Below are 23,992 nucleotides of genomic sequence, written 5' to 3' on the forward strand. Positions count from 1 at the left end.
TTTGATAACAAACCCCTCACCTGCTTGCTGCAGATGGCATGTAACAGGCAACAGTCTGTTAGACTAGAGAAGAGAGGGGAAATACAGTACTTTAATCTAGAAACTGGATACTGCTGAGAGTTTGCCATTACTTCTGGGTTTCAAATCATTCTTTTCTTTATATTTATTCGTGGGACATGGCCGTCGCTGGCTGGCCAGCATTTATTGCCCAATCGTAGTTGCCCTTGGAGGGTAGTTGAGAGTCAACTACATTACTTTGGCTCTGGTGTCATATGTGGGCCGGACCAGGTAAGGACAGCAGATTTCCTTCCCTAAAGAACATTAGCGAACCAGCTGGGTTTTTCCAACAATCAACAATGGCTTCATGGTCATCAATAGACTCTTAATACCAGATTTTTTTCATTGAATTGAAATTCCACTGCTTGTCATGGCAGGATTCAAACCCAGGTCTCCAGAACATGATCTGAGTTTCTGGATTAATAGTCTAGCGATAATACCACTAGGCCATCGCCTCCCCAACTCATTGAAATTCAGAAAGTTATGAGTGACCCACGTGAAATGGCTGTTGGATTCAAACCCAGCTCCTCGTAGGCACGTGCTCATAGCATCAAACTGCCTACACAGTGCCACTGTGTGGGGTAACACAGTGGCACAGTGATTAGCACTGCTGCCTCAGCACAGGGACTCGGGTTTGATTCCCAGCTTGGGTCACTGTCTGTGCAGAGTCTGTATGTTCTCCTCGTGTCTGCATGGGTTTTCTGTGGATGCTCGAATTTCCCTCCCACGGTCTGAAAGATGTGTTGGTTAGGTGCATTGGCCCGTCTAAATTCTCCCTCAGTGTCCCCCAACAGGTGCTGGAGTGTGGTAACTAGGGGATTTTCATAGTAACTCCATTGCAGTGTTAACATAAGCCTACCTGTGACACTAATAAATAAACTTGAAATCTGGTTACCTAATTCAAAAAGCCCGTAAGTGGATAGCAAACAAAATAATTTAATCTGGTGCAGAAGGAGGTGCTCTTCTAATGTTGGGCTTACATCATATTACTAGGGCAGAGCTCAGGGAGTTTTAATCTCCATCTGATCTTGCTGCACCCACAGTTAGAATGCTCAATGCTGACAGAGTGGGAGTAATGTGTTATTTGCTGAGATTGACGCCTCTCATTTCGACAAACAAGCACAAAACCACTAAGTACGTACTTTAACCTTAGCACCCCAGCTGAAATGGATTGGCTTGCATAAAAATTACAACTGTTGACTTTTAATCAGTTATTACATGCTGTTCATATATGTTTTTCATCTCTGTGGCAGAGCTCTTGGAGCTTTTGAAAATACTGCTTTTAATAAGGACCAACAAATACACAACAGATGTGAGACAAAGCAATTTACTACCCATGAGTATCTATTAATAAACAAAAAGGATGATGGAAACCACTAATGCTTGTACTGCAAATTTCATTGGTTTGTTTTGATGATATGCTATTTATTTTCTGGTACTGGGCACAAATCCTTGGATACAACAAAAAAATCTCCATTCTGCATGAATCTGGTTTCCCGTTGATATAATGGTTTAGAAATTGCTGTTGTGTGCTAATCAGGAGTTAATAGAGTATTACTTCAGGTTTTAGGGATATACAGAGAAAGCTATTTCACCCTTAGGTTTATCCAAGCATGTACATTTAGAACTCAAACAGCAGGTCACCTAATGGACAGGCACGATAATAAGAACATAAGAACATAACAATAATGATTGCCAAGTTGTATTAGTTGAGTACACAAAACTCCAAGGCATATAGAACTATATTGCCACTCTTTCACAGTTGCTGAGTCAAAATCCTGGATCATCTTCCAAACAGTACTGTGGGTTTACCTACATTCCATTGACTGCAGTACTTCAGGGTGGCAGTTCACCATTACTTTCCCAAAGCAATTAGGAACGGGCAAATAAATGCTGGCTGAGTCAGCAATGCTCACGTCCTGTGAGCAAAGAAAAGAAACACACATTCAAATCCCTAAAATAGCACAAGAAGAACTTGTGAACTCTTGGCATTTTACAGCACCATGAAGTTGGCAAAGCCAAGAAAATGCTGCTTCAATAATCAAGCCTTGTAAACACTACTTAGAACTCATCAAGAAGTGAGGATACAGTCTATGGAATGGACAGCAAAGTGGAAGACTGTGAAACCAGTGGCTTCTCCTTCACTCAATGCTGGTACCATAATGCTTCCATCTTATAACACTACAAGTGGCTGCCACACACAATCACCTTGACTAATATCACCAACACCAGGTCATACAAAGATACTCGCGCTTGAAGGTGGTTACTTAATGTGGCATTCTACATTTTCTTTGCTCTAGAATGGAAGAACACAGTTTCAATAACCAATATTGAATTCTCCTGATGTTGAAGTCTTGGATTCTGATCTTCAAGATGTTTTATTATCTGGAGTCAACATCATAAGAGATGACACTGAGCCAACCTTGAGCTACAGTGTCCCAGTTATGAAAAGTTCTGCTCTCAAATATACCAGCCAACATGCTGAGCGAATGCCCTGGAGCATGCTGCATGTTGGAGTGGATGAAGCAGTTGCTTTTCAAAGCAACAACACATCTGGCCAATAAAGCATCCCTCTGCAAGAAACAGCATACATGCCAGAAATGGAGCAGGACCAGGCAGCCACTGAAGGAGCAGATGCACAGCTGGAGGCTTACATTAATAGACCACAACTTGAACAGGTAAAAATGCAACTGAAAGCTGAAAAAAAAAGCCACCATGGAAATTCCACACATCAGGCAGCATATTTACTCTTAACGCTGAAGCATACTGCACAAAAAAAACACAAAATGGATAAACACTACTGCACCAAAAACTGACAATATGCAGAAAGTGCACAATGGCTTAAATCAATGTTCTGCAGTTGATTTTTCTATTATACTGTGCTAATGATTTAAGTGCTGAAGATTTGTACTCCAGTGCAGACTACTTTTGGAGCAAAACAGAAAACAATAGCTGAGGGAGTGCATAAGAACCTCCAGGAAAATTAAGAAATCAGGCATTTTATACGCTTATTGAAATGTGCCTTCTATTAATAAGGGATGCAGCAGTCGTCATCGTTATTTCCACAAGTTCCCCCTTGCTATCCTAATATGTCAATATATTCAAGATTCTATTCTTGTTCACTTTCAAAACCTCTTTGGAACATTAAGTACAGCAATTGACAATGACCTGAGACCTTGTGGTTGACTGGCTATCCTGTAATTTAACCCCTGATGCAAGCACTGCTTCAGGAACACAACAGTATTCTTCAGAATCATTCTGGTGATAGTATGAACTACTTTTCTTCTGTCCCTAGCTTCTTCAGTGATAAGAGCAAGAGGATCATTAATCACAAATGGAGGAAGTAGACTGTCTTCCACGATCCACCCTTCCACTCATCATTCCCTTCTACACTAAGCTGGCATACGCAACTGGTGGAACATAAAATCAAAAGGAAAGCACATGCAGGCCTGCATGATGCTCATTGCAGACCAGCAGCATAGATGAAGCAAAAACCTTTTTAATTCATGTAGGTCAGTGCATTCTGCACAGTGGCTCAAAGGGCAGATTCTATGATTTTTGGAAATCCAAAAACATCGCAGCCTCCTCCTGCCACTTTTCTACTCGAAAGACACCCACCCCCCACTCCTGCCACTTTTCTAAGTTGCTGTTGAATATGATGAACACTCTAGTCAAATAATAAGTCTGTTATTTCATTGATGTACCACTGTACAGCAAACTGGCTGAACCACAAATGTGTGCAGTGCCAACGTTTCAAGTCAAAGCTGACAAAGGGTCATCCTGACTCAAAACGTTGGTTCCTATTCTTTTCCCACAGATGCTGCCAGACCTGGTGAGATTTTCCAGCATTTTCTGCTTTTGTTTCAGATCTGCAGAATTTTGTTTTTATCGAAGTGTTTGGTTAGAAGGATTTGGACACATGGCTTTGACAGTTTTTTGGGAGTTTTCCCAAAAGAACAGGCACATCTCTGCTTCTCTGAAAAGCCTTCATCTCCTAAGGCTGCTTTTCAGTCTTGCCCAGGTCGCTGCGGCTGAAATAGTAGATCCAATGTACAATGTGGTGGCATAATCAGGTTGTACATGTTGTACAGCACCTGATACTTTCACCACACTTTTCTTCTCTTGCTGATCCTCCTCAGCCACATGCTATCCTAGTGAAACATTGAATTTAATAACTATTGGATGTTCAGTCTCTGAGACGAACCATGCAGAAGTATACTTCAGGTTACCATCAAGGAGTATGTTGCCTCTGCTGTAATGTTTGACTGATACATGTAGTAGGTACAGACTGCACTCCCAATTCATTAGCTTTGCTTAGTATGTCACACTTCTCCATTAAGCGCTTGTATCATCAGCAATAAGCCAAAGGAGCTTAATTTTCATCTTCAGTGCAACAGTGGACAGAAACCACTCACCTTCAACAGCAAATTCAGGCAATGTGCACCGTTCCCCACCCCACTGTTACTATTTGCTAAATTCCAAAAAACTGGGCTTGCAGCTAACAAAGGCTCTTTGGCACCCATTCCAGTTTATTTGGAGTAACTCCGGGATCAAATCTGGGACATTCTGGCTACTTACTTATTGGAGATAAACTTGCTGAGGCATCATGGGTCCCTCATGTATATTATCCCAACTTTGCTTTTTGCCTGCCCAATCTATCAGTGCTATATTTATTTTATAATAACATTTTAAACAAGCTGCTTATCCACTTTGGCAGGGCCCAAATCAGAGTCTTACTTTGACAGAACAATTATTCTAGCTCAGTGTGTGTATGGATCCTAATATTAGGGGAAGACAGGGTTCAGCTTGATACCCTTCCTGAAAACTAATCTGCCAACACTGTCAATGGGTCATATATCAATAATGATCAACTGAGCAAAATACCAGGGGTACTTGGTGACAATACAACGATGAGTAACAAATCTCTTCAGGAGAAGATGAGAGAAAAAGTGACAAGAAAAAAGGGGAAACAAAAATAAATGAAAAGCAATGTCAAATATTATTCTTGTAAAAGCTGAAGACTTAAACATGTGTCTGGCTCTGGGAGCATGTCCTAGGATTTCCTGATAATCCAAAAGCATACATCAACATATCCCACAGGTTGAGTAAAGTCAGACATTTTCCCCAACAAAGGAAAGACATTTAAAGCACAGGTCATGCAGACATCACTTCCATATCTCCCAGCAGCTGGGTGCATGTCCCAGCCTTGCTATTGTATATTCTCTGAGAATACATGAAAAGAGGATACAGAATGGAAGTTGAATACTCTGCTCGTACACTCTGACACAAAAAGACATGAACTCAGCAGCCCCATTAGTATGTGTTAATCTACTGTTTTTTTCATGTTAGAATGTATTCAGATTCAGGAAGTGGTGGTGACAGTGAAGGAGCACTCCCAGACTCTCACCAACTTTTACAGATGCACCATAGAAAGCATTCTTTCTGGTTGTATCACAGTTTGGTATGGCTCCTGCTCTGCCCAAGACAGCAAGGAACTACAAAATGTCGTGAATGTACCCAATCCATCACGCAAACCAGCCTACCGTCCATTGACTGTCTATACTTGGAAAAGCAGCCAGCATAATTAAGGATTCCGCGCACCCCTGACATTCTCTCTTCCACCTTCTTCCATCCGGAAAAAGATACAGAAGTCTGAGGACGTGTACCAACCGAGTCTAGAACAGCTTCTTCCCTGCTGCTGTCAGATTTTTGAATGGACCTACCTTGCATTAAGCTGATCTTTCTCTACATCCTAGCTATATTCTGCACTCTCTCACTTCCTTCTCTATGAACAGCATGCTTTATCTGTATAGCATGCAAGTAACAATACTTTTCACTATATGGTAATACATGTGACAATAATAAATCAAATTAAAGTCAAATCAAAATCAGACACACTGGCTGCAGAGAAACAAGAACATGGCAACATTCACATTATCTGATGGATGACATCACACTTCTTTTGCAAAGGTTTATTCAAGGAATGTAACTGAGACACTTGTGGTATGGTATGGCAATCTAATACTGTCCGTTTGATTGTCTCCTTGGACCTCCTCCCCAAAATAGAAACAAAATTACCACCCTTTGTAATGCAAACCTCCAACAAGATTCCATCTCAAAAGAAAGCTGTCAATGCCTCTTTCCCTTTAACACACCTGTTTGAACATTTCCATCAGATGGTCTATAATATGCAATAGAAGTTTATAGCCATCACTTTCATTTTAACCCTTCCGAGGAGGCTCCGTACAAAAAATATGAGGATTTAAGCCCAATTCCCTTTCTTAGTTATACGTGGCTCTAGTATGGAACAATCACACAGAGGGCAAAGGGCAGCTCAAGACTCCAAAGTCACTCAAGCTTCCCTTCCTGTCGGTCAGCCAAAGCACAGCAATGATTGTGGCATAGAGCTGTGTATTAGATTACACCAGCATGTTTGCCAAGGCAGATAAGAGTAAGAGTGCAAGTGGAACAGCATGCATCTGGAGGAATCATTAAGTTAAAATGTTTATTCCAATCTTATGCCAAAACCCATGATTCAGCTCTGAGAAATAAGGTGCAGCAAATAAGCAATGTGGAGACTCAATGAGCAGGAAACTGCAAGAGGTGAATGCCAAAGAGAGAACCTACTTTAGCCATCAGAGCAACATTTCAGCAGGTCATCAGACAGCCCAATAAAACTGAAGTCAATGGTCGAGGGTTGGCAATTTTGTTGAGCAAGAGCTGATGGAAAGGATGATTTTGTGGTTACACCTTCTTCTGTCGGGAGAAAGATAAGAAAGTCTGAGTTTATGCACCAAGCAACTCAAGAACAGCTTTTTCCCTACTGCCGTCAGACTTTTGAATGGACTTGCCTTGCATTGAGTTGATCTTTCTTTACACCTAGCTATGACTGTAACACTACATTGTGCACTCTCTCGTTTCCTTCTCTATGAACAGTATGCTTTGTCTGTATAGCACGCAAAGGAGTCCGGAATGTCACTACAGCAGTTCCACAGGGAAATATTTTCAATTACTTCATTAATAACTTTCCTCCAACTTATGCATAACACCGTAGTTAAGAAAGCCCACCAGCACCTCTACTTTCTCAGAAGACTAAGGAAATTTGCCATGTCAGCTACGATCTCACCTACTTTTACAGATACACCATAGAAAGCATTTTTTCTGGTTGTATCACAGCTTGGTATGGTTCCTCCTTTGTTTAACACCGCAGGGAACTACAAAATGTTGTGAACATAGCCCAATCCATTACAATCCAAACTAGTCTCCCATCCATTGATTCTGTCTACACTTCCTGCTGCCTCAGCAAAGCAGTCAGCATAATTAAGGACCCCACACACCCCGGACATTCTCTCTTCCACCTTCTCCTGTCGGGAAAAAGATAGAAAAGTCTGAGTTTATGTACCAAGCGATTCAAGAACAGCTTCTTCCCAGCTGCCGTCAGACTTTTGAACGGACTTACCTTGCATTAAGTTGATCTTTCTGTACACCCTAGCTATGACTGTAACACTACATTCTGCACTGTCTCGTTTCCTACTCTATGAACAGTATGCTTTGTCTATATAGCATGCAAGAAACAATACTTTTCACTGTATGTTAATACATGTGACAATAATAAATCAAATCCAATCAAATGTGGAGCTATTTACCGAATATTCGTCCAGCTCCACTCATAATTCCTATGATAATAGAGCAGCCAATGCTGGCCCTCAAAGGAGAATCTAGGGAACATCGAGGTTCGGGCTAACAAGCATCAGGGAACATTTATGTTATCTAAGTGTCATATAATAGCATTACAGAAAAGAGAAAGCCCAGCCAGTATCATTCGGTTTTGAATGACACAATCATCACTGAATTTCCCACCAGCAACATCCTGGGGATGACCACTGATCAGAAGTTGAATTGAAAAAAAGGCAGATCAACATCACAGCAGGTTAGAGGCCAGGGACCCTGAGTGAATCACCTCCTAACTCTTCCCCATCTACATAGCTCAATTAAAAAAGTGCGATGGAATTCTCAATATGCAGCTTTGGTGGATGGGGTCACGCACCACTTCAGGGGGATGACACCATCCAAGACAAAGCAGTTAGTTTGAACAAGGCACCTGACACTGAACTCAATATCCAGCCCCTCCACGACCAGTAGATTACTATTTGCAATGTCCAGTGTGCATTGCTCCAACTCAAGAAGATTACTTCGACAGGTTCTCTCCCCCAGTCAGGTTGCCACTGCAGAGACAGACCTTGGGCAATGTCATGGGAACGGAGTCATCTCTGAATTCGAGCAAAGGTGGAGGTGTGAGAAAATGAAGGGGGCTCATTTCCATATCTGCAATAACATTTCAATCAGCGAATACTGCCAAAATTACTCAGTCATATAAAAAATATATACTGCTGACAATGAAATTCTGAAATCAAAACAAAACCTCTGCAAAACATTTAAATAGAAGGAAAATAGGTGATTGCTGGAAATCAAAAATAAAAGCTGGAAACCCTCAGCACACCAGGTAATATTTCTGGTCAGTGATTTTTCAACATCTAATCCCCCATGCTTCTCCATCCACAAGTACTGCCTGACTCGCTGGCAGCATTTTCTGTTTTATCACCAAATTATACCACTGCCAACATTTTTTGAGGCAACAGAGGAACTGATATTTTAGTAGACCAAATAAAATGAACTGAAGAATTAAAGAAAAGACAATGACAGACAGCAAATACAATGAACTGGAGGGAATTATGTAACTTGTATTTATATGAAAAACACAAAGCTCTGAGCCTTTTTCTTTTGAGATTTTTGTTATTGCTTCACCCACAATGTATTAACACTGTGAAACACGGTCTAACCAACGCATAATCTTACGTTTACCGAAGAGCCACATACTGATCACAGGTGTCCTCCAAGCAGAACCTTTCGCTTCCCCACATAATGGTGAACACACTTCAAATGTAATTCATGTCAAATGCTTTACAGCATTGCTTTAGATAGGAACAAAGGCACTGTGGTTGGATTTCTCCGGCTGTTCAGGCCAATGGGATTCTTTGGTTGCGCCACCAGTGCACCCCTGCCCATGGGTTTCCTGGCAGTGTGGGGTGGCTTCAATGGGAAATCCTAATGATAGTGGCAGGACCAGAGAATTCCACAACGAACAGCACGTTGTCTCCTGCCGCCAAGAAACACGGAGTTCGGAGGTCAGAGAATCCCGCCTGAATGCTTGTAGGGTCTAGTGGAAGAAAGTTCCCTCTGTTTTTCCTAATGTCTCTGAATTCTCTCTCTGCCAACCCGTTCTCAATTACCCCACCCAGTTTAGGCTCTGGACACATCTCCAATCTGTCAGGACCCTCCCTGTAACCACTCATTCCTCAGTTCAAATGATCTTTTCACATGACTGGTGATTGTAACACAGCTGTTTAAGAGAGGGCGGTTGCAGACAGGAAATCATAGGCGGTTAGCCTGACTTTGGTCATTGGCGAGACATTAGAGTCCATTATTAAAGTTGAGATCACGGAGTACTTGGAAGTGTATGATAAAATAGGACTGAGTCAGCATGGCTTTATCAAGGGAAGGTCATGTCTGACAAATCTATTGGAGTTCTTTGAGGAGGTAACAAAGAAGTTAGATAAAGGAGAACCAGTGGTCGTGATTTATTTAGATTTTCACCTTTGAGAAGGTGCTGCATAGAAGACTGTTAAATAAGTTCAGAGCCCACGGTGTTAAAGATAAGACCCTGGCATGGATAGAGGATTGGCTGACTGGCAGGAGTCAGAGGATGGAGATAAAAGGGTGTTTTTCAGGATGGCAGCCAGTGACCAGCGGTGTGCCTCAGGGGTCAGTGCTGGGACAACTTTTCACAATATACATTAATGATTTGGAGGAAGGAACTGAAGGCACTGTTGCAGATGATATAAAAATATGTAGAGGAACAGTAAGTATTGAGGTAGCAGGGGTCAGCAGAAAGATTGGACAGGCTAGGAGAGTGGGCTGAAAAGTGGCAGATGGAATACGACATGGAAAAGTGTGCAGTTATGCACTCTGGAAGCAGGAATGGAGCAGAGAGTATTTTCTAAATGGGGAAATGCTTAGGAAATCAGAAACACAAAGGAACTTGGGAGTCCTTGTTCAAGATTCTCTTACGGTTAAAGTGCAGGTTCAGTCGGACGTTAAGAAGGCAAATGCAATGTTAGCATTCAAGAGGGCTAGCATACAACAGCTGGGATGTACTTCTGAGACTGTATAAAGCTCTGGTCTCACCCATTTCGAGGACTGTGAGCAATTTTGGGCCTCGTATCTAAGGAAGGATGTGCTGGCATTAGAAACAGTCCAGAGAAGGTTCACAAGAATGATCCCTGGAATGAAGAGCTTATCTCATGATGTACAGTTGAGGACTCTTGAGTCTGCACTCAGAGTTTAGAAGGATGAGGCAGGATCTTATTGAAATTTACAGGATACTGCGAGGCCTGGATAGAGTGAACATGAAGATGTTTCCACCAGTAGGAAAAACTAGAACCAGAGGGCACAACATCAGGCTAAAGGGATGATCCTTTAAAACAGAGATGAAGAGGAATTTCTTCAGCCAGAGAGTGGTGAATCTGTGGAACTCTTTGCTGCAGAAAGTTGTGGAGGCCAGGTCATTGTGCATCTTTAAGACAGAGATAGAAAGGTTCTTGATTAATAAGGAATTCAGGGGTTATGGGGAAAAGTTAGGAGAACGAGGATGAGAAAAGTATCAGCTATGATTGAATGGCAGATCAGACTCGATGGGCCAAGTGTCCTAATTCTGCTTCTATGTCTTATGGTTTTATGATTGGTCAAATCTTAGCTCAGTCATTTGCCTGTTACAAGTTTGGCATTGCTGCTAAAATCTGGCATATATAGTGTAAAATACCTCTTTTTGTTTCCTTTTGTTCTTCCTTTATCTGCATTTTGCTTGGTTTACTCCCAAACCACATCTGCGAGATTTTTGAAAGATAATTCCAAAATTCAAATAAAAAGCTAAAAAACAAACTCTGTACATAAACAGCAGAAAGCAAATTAGGAACAGAACTTTTGAATTTGTATGAAATTCATCAACCACTTACGATTTTTGTGATTTATAATAGCTGAATTTTGGATGCTTTAACATTATCCCTTGCAACTATCCATATTTCTGTATTTCATTTTTTAAAGCGATCAAGTTCAGTACAAGAAGAGGCATTTCACTTTGCTTCCATTCGGAAGCAGGGCAGAGCAATTTTTTTTTAAATAATGACACCATAATTTATTTTACTAAAAACCTGACAGCAATGCAGAAAAATACACTGATGCATCATCACTCTACAGATTAAGAGTAAAAACATTTGAATCCCTCAAGTTTGCACTGTGCTGGTTGCTACAAGGGCATTAAGTGAGGCTAACACAGCAACAAGAGGGAGACAGCAGCAACTCCAGAATGTACAGGTTCTTGCTCAAAGGGAAAGGGTATCATGATGGGAGGTAGACCCATTCCACATTCTGTGCATACATAACAGGACCTTCAACCATATGCACATACAGTGTTTCTCTTATATAAACCTTCGATCTATTTTGGAATCCTTTTCCAGTTTGGAACGAGCAAAAGGCAAAAGCGCTATTTCATAACACAACCTGTCCTCAGTTCACTTCCAGTTGTAGTCTGAGATATGAGAAACAGGATGTAGTAGTTACCTCACTTGATAACTTTCAGAAATAGCCCGAAAGCCCAGATTAATCACCTCACATAAACAATCTTGTCACAAGCAGTTGACAAGAACTTCATTTTTTTTTGCAGTTCTGCAGCAGGAGTCTGTACCCAATATATGACATCCCTAAAATATTCAAACAAATGCATGTAACGTTCCCACCCTTGAATTGTCCACTTCTATCCACTCTTCTCGTAATGGTGCTGACTTTTGCTGGGTTCCAGGTGCATGGCTACCAATGGCATTACAGCAACACATATCTTCCTACCTCTTTCTCATGCATTCGAACCAGAGTTTGCTCATTGCAGAATGTGCTAACATTTCCCAGACTCGCTTTTGGTAAAATCTATAGAAGAGAAAAGGAAAACAAAGTGGTTCAGTGATCAAAGGGAAAGGGTAAGGGAAAAGCCTTCAGGAAACTCAAATTGATGACTGAAGGATCCAATAATCAGTCTCTTCACTTTCTCTACCCATCAGCATTTGGGAATCTAACACCTACCGGAGACACAGGTATTGGTTTCTCCCGTAAATATCTGGGGTTTTCAATCTGGAAAAACAAAAACAAGAATTGCTATTGATCATGGATCTCATTTTCCCTTTTAACTCTCCAGCTTAAACACACAAAATCAAGTGACTTCAAAAAACAGGACACCTAAACAGCAGTTCCTCTTTACCAATCAAAGCTGTATTTAGAATTGTTTAGTTTTATCATATTGATTGTCATTCAAGTCCTGACCATACATACCCTTCTGATGATAGAAAATGGAAGAAATATGTGCTAAACCCAAATAGCCCTATTTTTGTCTAATCCTGGATTTTAAATTGACCACAGAAACACAATAATTTCTTCACATTCAAATATAGTAAACAACAATGTTTCCAAGGTCTGGGGTTTTAGGCCATCAGGTTACAGGATTATAGAATCCTGAAGTGCAGAAGGAGGCCATTCAGTCCATCGAGTCTGCACTGGCCATAATCCCACTCAGGCCCTGTCCCCATACTCCCACACATTTATCCGAGCTGGTTCTCCTGATACTAAGGGATAATTTAACATGGCCAATCCACCTAACCCTCTCATCCTTGAACTGCGGGAGGAAACCAGAGCACCCAGAGGAAACACAGTCAGACATGGGGGGAACGTGCAGACACCACACAGACTTTGAGCTAAGCTGGAAATTGAACCCGGGTCCCTGGAGCTGTGAGGCAGCAGTGCTAACCACGTGCCATACCGCCGTCACCACTGTGCCACCACGTCGCCCTCAGATTAGACCTTATTGTGTTGACCCAGCAGTGACACATTTCAAGATAATCATAGCACATCTTTTAGCTCAACAGATGGAACTTGCAAGCCTTTTAGGGTTATGGCCTGGTCCTACGTTGTGTCATGTCCTTACTAGATCACAGGGTAATGGTACAGTGGAGGAGTGGAAACATTAGACAATATTCACAGTTTTATTCGCTCTGCCAAAGATTCTGCCTGGAAAGTTAATACACGATCTATGGCTGAGGGCAGCATCAAATGGTAATCTTTAGTGAGTTATGCCTGAAGCATTTGTTTGATTATTTCTATGTAAAATGACTTTCAAACACTGACTAGCAATTCTCACAATTATGAACAGTAAGCCATTCTCAGAAGGTGCAACAAAACAAAGTGCTTTGAACACAAAGTGCTTCTGCATAAACCGGATTAAAATGAATATGATTTACTACACTTCCTCCAGATAGGAAGGCATGTGGATGTGAAAGCAGCTTGTGGCTATCAAACAATTCAGGCTTCCATATTAAATAACAATAAGATGATTCAGTTGCTCCTATTCCAATTGAATGCTATTGAATGAATCAGAGAATTGGCATCTTATCCCTGTGTGGATACTGACTCCACTATGAATTTATGATTATCATTTTGTTTTCTTATTTCTTGCATCCTTTCATTTGAGCAGCGAATGACATTGATGCTGCCGAAACTGACTTGAGAAGTTGCCAAATTTGACATCAGGAGGAAGCCAAACTTCAGCATCATTAATTAGCAACAAGCTACTCATTGAATCATTTCAATCATGTGCACATTGATTAAGCTTTATTACATCTTTGGGCTACTCATACAATATGGGAGATTATTACAAGATCCCAAGAGTTGGAAAGTGCATGACTGCTCCTGAAAATTATTGGGGATCGGCCAATAAGTGAACAAGATGTGAAAACCCAATTTAATTTGTCACGATGAAATCTCGGCATCTCTGCTGAATTAAATCTTAATGGTGCTACATGAAGAAATTAATGGGTTAACCATGGACCATAAATGAATGAGCCTGCATAAGTCAAAAGTGATAATCAGTTCATCGCCCCCTCATTGTTAAAACAAGCTTTTGGCACAAATTGAGGCATGTTTCAATAATCTGTGCAATTGCTCAAGAGCCTGGATGAACATTGAGTCCCCTTCCAATCAAAAGAAAACTTTTGAAGCCTCAGCTATGATTTTGTTTTGTTAGAGTTCTGAAAACTTTTAGCTTTGTGAATAAGGAGCACATGAAAATGTTTAACTATGAACACATCTTCTTTATTTCCCAGTGAGACCGAGGTTGCTCTGAGGAATTAGGGGATTCAAGAATGGAGAGGATTGTACATGGCCACAGAAAGGACTGGAGATGAAGTCTCAGATGGGTTCAGAGACAATTAAGCATTTTTGGACTGGGTCCTGCAATGTAAATAAATCTAATCATCTACCAATGCTACATAAATAAGTAACTTTACACATTTAACTGATATACTTGCTTAAATCAATGTTGTCCATATGTTAGCCACATGTGGCTAGCTGAGAATCCAGATGTGGCAAATTGTATCTTTGATTAGTAAATAAAAACTGAATAACAGACATGGTCACTGGGCATGTACTTTAAATTTTTAGTATGTTTGTCACTAGTTAGGAGACTAAAAGTACACTGGATTTTGATGCTTTTTAGGTGGTTGTAGCTCGTGAATTACTTGCTAAAGTGGTGTGTAACAAGGGTGAAAATGTGGACTACAGCAGAGGAATGAGGGTACAGTGAAAAGTATTGCTTCTTGCACACTATACAGGCAAAGCATACTATTCATAGGGAAGGAGAGTGCAGAATGTAGAATTACCGTCATAGCTAGGGTGTAGAGGAAGATCAACTTAATGCAAGGTAGATCCATTCAAGTGTCTGATGGCAGCAGAGAAGCACCTATTCTGGAATCAGTGTTCTCAGACTTCTGTATCTTTTTCCTGATGGGAAGAGAGAACGTCCGGGGTATGTGGGGTCCTTAATTATGCTGGCTGCTTTTCCAAGGCAACGGGAAGTGTGGTCAGAGTCAGTGGATGGGAGGCTGGTTTACGTTATGGGTTGTGTTTTGTTCACAAAGTTTTATGTTTCTTGGGATCTTGGGCAGAGCAGGAGCCAGACCAAGCTGTGATACAACCAGAAAGGATGTTTTCTATGGTGCATCTGTAAAAGTTGGTGAGTGTCTTAGCCAACATGCCAAATTCCCTTAGTCTTCTGAGAAAGTAGCAGCGTCGGTGGGTTTTCTTAACTATAGTGTCGGGGGTGGCGGGGGGGGGGTGGAGGATCAGAACAGATTGTTACTGATCTGGACACTTGAAAAGTTGAAGCGCTCAACCATTTCTACTTTGTCCCCATTAATGTGGACAGGGCATGTGCTCCACTGTGCTTCCTGAAGTCGATGACTATATCCTTCGTTTTGTTGACATTGAGGGAGAGATTACTATCATCACATCAGTTCACCAGGTTTTCTCTCTCTTTCCTGTACTCCATCTCGTCATTGTTTGAAATCTGACCCATTATGGTGCTGTCATCAGTTGGAGGGGAATTTAGCCACAATTATAGGTGTGTAAGTAGTATAGTAAGGGGCTGAGGATACAGCCTTGTGGGGCACTGGTGTTAATCGTGGAAGTGGTGTTGTTGCCTATCTTTACTGTGGGCTAGGATCCAGACACAGAGGGAGTCACAGAGACTGAGTGGAGAGAATTGCTATCGTTGTAATCAGCTCAATTAGAATAACCATTCCAGGAGCACAGAAGCAAGCTCATCCAGTATCAAACAGGTGCAAAAATTCATGGCAAGGCAAGAGGTTGAGACTGGATAGCAGCAATATACCTGTCACAATTTACCGGCCAATATTCTTAGCACTCATTGTGAAGTAAAAACGTTGCTAATGACGGCTGGACAAAAAGCTGACTGGCTCTAATATATTCAGAGGAACATAGGAATTAGGAGCGAGAGTCGGCAATTCAGCTCTTCGAGCTTGCTCCGCCATTCTATGTGATCATGGCTGACTTCCATCTCATTCTAACTCTACTTCCCTGCCTTTTTTTCATAGCCCTTTATCCTGCTTTTGATCAAATATTTATCTATTTCTTTCTTGAATCCATTGATTCTGCATCCATTGCACTCTGGGGCAGTAAGTTCCATAGACTCACAACCATCTGTGAGAAGTAGCTTCCCCTTATCTCTGTCTTGAACCTCCCCGCTTTTACTCTACAACTATGACCTCTTGTCCGAGACTCTTGTAGACAGGGCAACATTCGGTTAAAATTTACTTTATCAATTCCTTTGAGTATTTTATGTACCTCAATCAAATCCCCCCTCATCCTGCTGTACTCCATGCAAGAATTCTAAAGCTTAGGGAGAAAGACAGTTAAGTTTCAAAGCATTTTTACCTGCACTGAATGTATGAATAATGAGGGAATCAAAAATTGGGGTCTTAAATGTAAGAATAATTCAGAAATCCAATAAGAAATTCAAGAGCTACTTTGTGACCCACTGAGTGGTTAGAATGTTGAACTCTTCAGCACGAGGAATTAGTGAGTTTGACATTGTAGATGTATTTGGAATCATAGAATCTTACAGCGCAGAAGGAGGTCATTCAGCCCATCAAGTCTGCACCGACCACAATCCCACCCAGGCCCTACCCCCATAACCCCATGCATTTACTCTAGCTAGTCCCCCTGATACTAAGGGGCAATTTAGCATGGCCAATCCACCTAACCCGCACATCTTTGAAGTGTGGGAGGTAACCGGAACACCCAAAGGAAATCCACGCAGACATGGGGAGAATATACAAACTCCACAGACAGTGACCAAGCTGAGAATCGAATTCGGATCCCTGGCATTGTGAGGCAGCAGTGCTAACCACTGTGCCACCATGCTGCCCAGGAAGGGAAGGGAAGGGAAGGGAAGGAGAAAGGAATAGAAGATTACTTTGATATGGTGAGATAAAGCTCATGTCAAGCATAAAAACCAACACAGACCAGCTGGACCAAATAAAACGTACAGCACAGAAACAGGCTACCTAAAAAAAAAGAGATTTTTAATGAAAATTATTACGTGCAGTTAAAATGTTGCTGCCACTGGGTATCATTAACATTAAATAACATAATCTTAAAAAGATGGATTGGGCCAAATCTTTCAAGGAGTAGCAATGACTGTCAGAATGCCCCAACACTTCTACTGTGTAGCACCAAAATGGAGTTCCACATTTCTCATCCAGACTTCCCAACTGAGATCTTCAGAAACGTGGGGCATACCTGCCCCCTCTTTACGGCACTAGCCATATTTTGGTAAGTATTCATCGACAACCACAGGGACCAGTTTGGTTGGGGAAGGGGAAGGGGAGGGACAATGACTCCAAGGGGGGACTCTGGGGCCTATGGAGTCATTCCAACGTTTGGAGGGTCAAAGGGAAGTCTGAGGGTCAGCAAGGTGGTTGGAGGGTTAGGTGAGGTCATTTACTGAAGCAAAGAGAGAATACATCATTACTACCTACCAACTGCAAACTGCTTTAGATTAATTCAATCAAAAAGTTGATTAGTAACAATAAATAAGAGTTTGTGATCATTAACATTGAGACAACTTATCATTGTTTCACTTATTTGCATATTTGCTATTGTAGAGAAGTATGGACATGGAAATCAATAAGAGGCTGTTGGCAAAGGGATTTTCATTGTACTTTGAAACTGAATTTCTTGTTCACACTGGTTGAAGAATCATTAAGGGGGCAGAGACACAAGGTCAATCCTATAAGAATGAAGGGGATGGAAGATAATTTTGTTCTTCCCCATACAGCATTATTAAAACAAAGAATGCTTTGTCTTAAGCAACAATTGAAACAAGATTTAAAAACAATAACTTTCATATATGTAGTGCCATTAACATAGAAACATCCAAGACCCTTCATGAGTGTGTTATAAGACAAAAAATAATATTGTGAATAAGTCGCCAATAAAATATCTCTTGTGTTAACTGATTAGACAATATTGTTATTGAAGTTACATTCTGAAGTCCTCCATTTTTGGGTGTACTTTATTTGATAACTGTGTTAAATGATAACCAAGTGTACTAACTCAGGAAACCTAACAGAAAAGGAACATAGTTTATTACAGAATGCAATAAAACCACCACCATAGTGTACACACACTAGTCCTTGGCTGGGACTGCAGTTCAGCAGGCCTAGTCCTGGGTCTGCCTTATCAAAGGCTCAGGTAATAAGTTCCAGTTCGGCAGGACACTGCCTGTTACCTGGGGAACTCATACTTAACGAACTCCACAGGGAGATTAATCCATGATGGACCTCATCGGTACTTCAAAAAAGTAAAACGGGATGCAGCAAAATCAGATTACGGTAGATGTCTCCAGTTGAAGAACTGCAACAAGCACACAAAGTAAATGGCTTCCTTCTGTGCTGTAATTGTTATGTTTCTATATGTGAAGATACTGGAACAATGCACTGCATCAAATAAAAGCAAAATACTGCAGACGCTGGAATCTGAAACAAAAACAGAAAATACTGGAAAATCTCAGGGTGATGTGTTGTTCTCCTGTCCACATGTCCGTCCTTGGCTTTTTGCAATGTTCTGGAGAACCCCAATGCAAGCTGAAGTATCTCATCTCTTGATTGGGCACTTTACAACTTTCCGGACTGACACTGAGTTCAATAACTCCCTCCTCCACTTCACCCCATTTCCATTTATTTTACTCAATTTCATTTCATCTCGTTCATCCATTTTCTCATCCTTCTTTTTCACTTATTTATTTACACTTCTCCATGCCAGCTCTCCTCCTTTCCACATTCTCCTCCCCCCTTTCAGGGCAACTGCCACATTCCTCAGGCAGTCCTTTGACAATCTACACCTCTGTTCTGCCATTCTCGCTGGGCACTCTTAGCATCTTCTCAGCCTCCTGTATCCTCATTTACATTCCCTTTGTCCAATTTTACACCAGCCCCACCCCAATAGTATCAATCTTTGCTGATTCTCTTTGCTCCTTTTGGCTCTAATGAAGGGTCATCTAAACTCAAAATGTTGGCTCTATTCTCTCCCCACTGATGCCATCAGACCTGCTGAGATTTTCCAGCATTTTGCATTTTTGGCACTGCATCAAATGTCTGGGACCCTTAGTTCTCCACACAATGAATTGCTGACGTCAGTCAGGATCTGAGAGAAACAGGGAGCAAAGGCTGGCTGTTTTTCCCAACAGAGAGGGCAGGAAAACAAGGGGGTAAATATCGTCTAGCTACCTTTGTGGTTGACAATACAATGACATTGGCAGAACCTGAAAGCAGGTTCCCTTCTTGGCTTCACAGCTGGGAAGGGAACAGGCATGTGGTTGTCAAGGAGGAATATGCTTTCTTCCCTTCTATTTCCTCCCTTCCTCATCTGAAGCTGTCAACACTTGCCAGGGTATGGTTGGTCATCTGCCAGGACCTCACCAAAGCAAAGAGGAACATTTTAAAAGAACAAGGGGAATACTTTGAAAACATATACATGTACCATCATACGTACTGAGTACTTCTGAATTTCCTTTTACCAAGGGAATAATGAATGCCTGAGAATGACACATCTGTCCTCTAATCAAAGAGTTCAACTCTAAACCACAAAAACAAAGCTCAAGCTGTTCATTACTTTCCTTTGAACCCTCCGATTAGAGATTAGGCTTCCTGGTATTTGTTTGTATTTTTGTATACACACACATTTTCATTTAGTTGTTGGCTCCTTATCCTGTTTTTCTAGTGATGACAGTGTTTCCCTGACAAATGCTGATGTTTAATTAAGTAGATTAGTCAAAGTAGATAACGGAGAATGAATAATTTTCATCCCATCACCGATTGCCATGATTTACAGTAGTTGGCATATGGTCCTGGATTTTTAAATGCTGTCGCCATGTTTCTTTTAATTAGGTGGATACACAAAGCCTGCCTGGCTTTTGCAATATACTTTATGACAATTGTGGTATTTTACCGTCAGAACCAAATTCGCAATTGTAAAAGTTACAAAGAGATTGCAATTCTCTTACGTACTTTTATAACAGATGTAGCCTTCTGCCCCTCTGCAGTCCAGAACGTTTCCCAGGGTAGTTCAGTGCTGCAGCTGTTTGTGGTGTCGCCTTCACTGACTACTGAAATGACTTTGAAGTTTATAGAGGCCAATACCATTCTATTTGCTCTCATGCAAAGCCACAACTAAAGGATATGGGATGACTGTACTCACTTTGATCTGTTTATTACTAATATTGTATTCTCAATTGAGTTAGTCACTGAACTGCAAAGCTATTGTGTGGCTATTGGTTATTCTATTTATATGACGAATGAGAAACTTGACAAACTGCCGAGAATTTAGACAAGATTTTAACTGTATGATTACCCTCAAGACAATTTCAAGAAACTTGTCTCACATTTAATTCAAAAAAGTTAAAATATAAGCTTTATTGAACCACAATATTAAAATGCATTAGTAATAGTTTATTTAAAAATTGCCTAAAATTGGAATTGGACTCACTGACAGTGGCAAAGTAGTTAGCACTGCTGCCTCACAGTGGCAGGGACCCGGGTTCGATTCCCAGCTTGGATCACTGCCTGTGCAGAGTCTGCACATTCTCCCCATGTCTGATTGGGTTTCCTCCCACAACCTGAAAGACGTGTTGGTTAGGTGCATTGGCCATGCTAAATTCTCCTTCAGTGTACCCAAACAGGTGCCAGGGTGTGGCGACTAGGGGAGTTTACTTCACTGCAGTGTTAATATAAACCCACTGTGACTAATAAATAAACTAACTTTGATGTGATTGCTGTCGTACTGGTAGGACTGAGACGCCCAGAGTCTTCCTTGCTTCAAGTGCACCCTCTGTAGGTGAGATTTCCTGATTCTTCAATGAGTTATTTGATAATAAAAAATACTCAGAACTAGAGAAAGGAGAGAATCAGAGGAAAGATCACTCCTGTGTGAGGGGAAGGAACAGAACTGTTATGCGACGGGTATCATATCATATCTATAAAAGGTAACTGCACAGCAGCACTCAGAATAGCCAAGCAATTGTCTGAATGCTAAACCACCCTGTCATCTGAAATGACAGAAGACAGTAAAAAAGGGGAAACAATGGAAGAAATCCTATTTAAAAATGATATTTCGGAATGAAAAGCCTCAAGTTATAATCGTAATCAATGTTAATCTAAGCTAAGGGACATGTATTGAATTATGGTTGGACCACATTATATTGTGAACAGCTCTTGTCTTCACTTTCTAAAAAAAATGTCAAGACAATGAACAGTGAGCAGAAAAGGTTATACCCATTAGAAAAAAAATTAAACACACTGGAGCTCTTTTCTCTAGAAAAAAGGGAGGACTGAGTTGTGTGAGACCTGATAGAAATCATAGAGATTATGATACCGTTGATCAGGTAGATGTAAAGAAAGCTTCCACTTAGAGGAGACCAGAAACCAGTTGTCATAAATATAAGATAGCCACTAATAAATCCTATAGGGAATGTAAGAGAAAATTATTTACTCAGGATTCATTTAGATTCCGTATCTCTGCTTCCACAAGCAGCAGTTGAAGTGAGCAGCACTTCATGAAGTAAACTAGATAAACATGAGGAGGAAAGGAATAGAATGATAGGAAGGATGGAAGTGTCGCGAGGAACATAAAAATATGGACTTATTGGACCAAATGACCTGTTTCTGTGTTCTAAATATTATGTAACTATATAAACCAAAAGCAAACAAACAGAACATACCCCAAGATTCCAGCTATTTAATCTTGCTTCAAAGTCACTCTCATCAGATGATGTAACTGGTCTGAGTTCAGAAACCGCCTGGAAATACAATTTAAATACATTTTATACTAAACTGTCATGAAACAAAGGGTTGCAAAGTGAAGAACAAAACTAAATCCTTTCAGAGACTTTCTGTATAAATTACTTTGCTGAAATTTGAAAACCGTAGCTAAAATCTTGATCTTTAGGCATTACTTTGTACAGAATATTTTCTCACCACTGCCCACGCTGCAGTGGTAAACTTGTTTTTGCCACTAGGCAATGACTATTAATCCAGAAACATAGCCAATGTTTAGGGGGCCCAGGTTCAAATCCCGCCACAACAGATGGTGGAAATTGAATTCAGTTAAAAAAATCTGGAATTAAGCACGGTAGCGCAGTGATTAGCACCGCTGTCTCACAGCGCCAGGGACCCGGGTCCAATTCCAGCCTTGGGTCACTGTCTGTGTGGAGTTTGCACATTCTCCCCTTGTCTGTGTGGGTTTCCTCTGCGTGCGCCGGTTTCCTCCCACAAATCCAAAGATGTGTGGATTAGGTGCATTGGCTATGCTAAATTCTCCCTCAGTGTGGCCAAACGGGCACCAGAGTGTGACAACTAGGAGGCTTTCACAGTAACTTTATTAGTGTGAATACAAGCCTACTAATAAGTAAACATTACTTTTGAATCTAATGATGACCGTGAAACCATTGTTGATTGTTGGAAAAACCCATCTGGTTCACTAATGTCCTTTAGGGAAGGAAATCTGCCGTCCTTACTTGGTCTGGCCCACGTGACTCCAGAGCCACAGCAATGTGGTCGACTCTTAACTCTTAAAGGCCACATATTCCATCAGCCTTTTGCATTATGTTCCAGAAACCAATATTCTCGTAAGCAAGAATGTTCCAACTAGGAGGGCTTTCACCAAAAACTATGAAAATGCCAAGAAAGACTTGCATTCATACAGTGCCTTTCACGACCAAACATCTCAAGCACTTTAAGTACTTTTGAAGTACAAAGTCTGAGTGGGTTACCTCCAGGTGCTCCGGTTTCCTTTCTCAGTCCAAAGATATGTAGATTAGATGGATTAGGTATGATAAATGCGTGGGGTTATAGGGTTAGGACGGAGGGGAGGGCTTGGGTAGGATGCTCTTTCAGAAAGTCAATGGGCTGAATGGCCTCTTTCTGCACTGGAGGGATTCTATGATTCTATTCTGTGAAATATAATCTTTGTTGTCAGAAACATGGCAGCCAATTTCAGCACATCAAAGTCCCACTAATAGAAATGTAATAATCACCATGTTTTTGTGATGTTTATTGACATCAGCACACCAGGGATAACTCCTCTGCTTGTCTCAAAAAAAAGTGCCGTGAGATCTTTCATGCTTATCCAAGTGGGCAATTGGGGCCTCAGTCTTACGTCTCATCTGAAAGACAGTACCTCAGACACAAAATGCAGCAGTCCCTCAGATCTGCATCAGAGTGTCAGTCTTGATGTTTGTGCTCAGGCCCTGGAATGGGATCTGTATGCAGAAGCTTGCGCCTCAGAGGAGGTGCCAACAACTGAACTGTGGCCGATACACACAAAATACCAACACGCAAATGCCATCGTAAGCACATTTTCGCCTCAGATCTCATTCATTTCCTTGAAAATTTTCAGTTGAAATGCATTTTGCTTTTTCTGCACTATTCCATGGGGATAACTGTATTCCTTTTATTGAGTGTAATTGTTCAAACTATAATGTTGGAGAATTAGGAAGAACATCAGAACAAACTGAATGGAAAGATGAAGTTGGAGAGGAAAAGGAAGAAGCTGCAAGACTGAATTAAATGAACATAGGAAATGAAAATAAAATTAATAATAAACCATACAGAACAAAGGCCATCAAAAAAGAGCATCCATCCAAAGAAAAACTTGAAAATACAACAGGTGCAAAAGTAAGTTCAGAAAGGAATAGCACGTGGTCATGGTGGAGAAAACAAAATCTCAAAGGGTTGTAAATAAAACGGAGATTAACAAAACATACATCTGAAAATTTGGCAAAAAAATGAAATAAACAAACCAACCAAAAAAATGTAGACCAAAGGGGAGGAAACCTCAAGCCACAAGTTTGGCAAAGGGTTGGATTCAATCAGCCACTTCAGTGGAGCTCCAGTATGGCATGGGCATTTCAGCAGTTTACCAATCA

The 23,992-nt window shown here is 41.0% G+C and overlaps 1 protein-coding gene across 2 annotated transcripts in view; it reads right to left on the reverse strand.

The window, feature by feature from the left end:
• Positions 1-23,992, reverse strand: part of cep112 (centrosomal protein 112) — a 468,252-nt gene that overhangs the window by 372,142 nt on the left and 72,118 nt on the right. For both annotated transcript variants that reach the window (XM_080209170.1, XM_080209169.1), the window contains exons 6-8: positions 21,788-21,865; positions 12,247-12,294; positions 12,016-12,093 (exon numbers count right to left, since the gene is read on the reverse strand). In XM_080209170.1, coding sequence (XP_080065296.1) covers positions 12,016-12,093; positions 12,247-12,294; positions 21,788-21,865 — 204 coding nt within the window. The remainder of the gene's footprint in view (positions 1-12,015; positions 12,094-12,246; positions 12,295-21,787; positions 21,866-23,992) is intronic.

This window comes from Carcharhinus amblyrhynchos, chromosome 21, assembly GCF_965287045.1.
Source record: "Carcharhinus amblyrhynchos chromosome 21, sCarAmb.v2.hapA, whole genome shotgun sequence".
In the NCBI taxonomy this organism is placed as follows: Eukaryota; Metazoa; Chordata; class Chondrichthyes; order Carcharhiniformes; family Carcharhinidae; genus Carcharhinus; species Carcharhinus amblyrhynchos.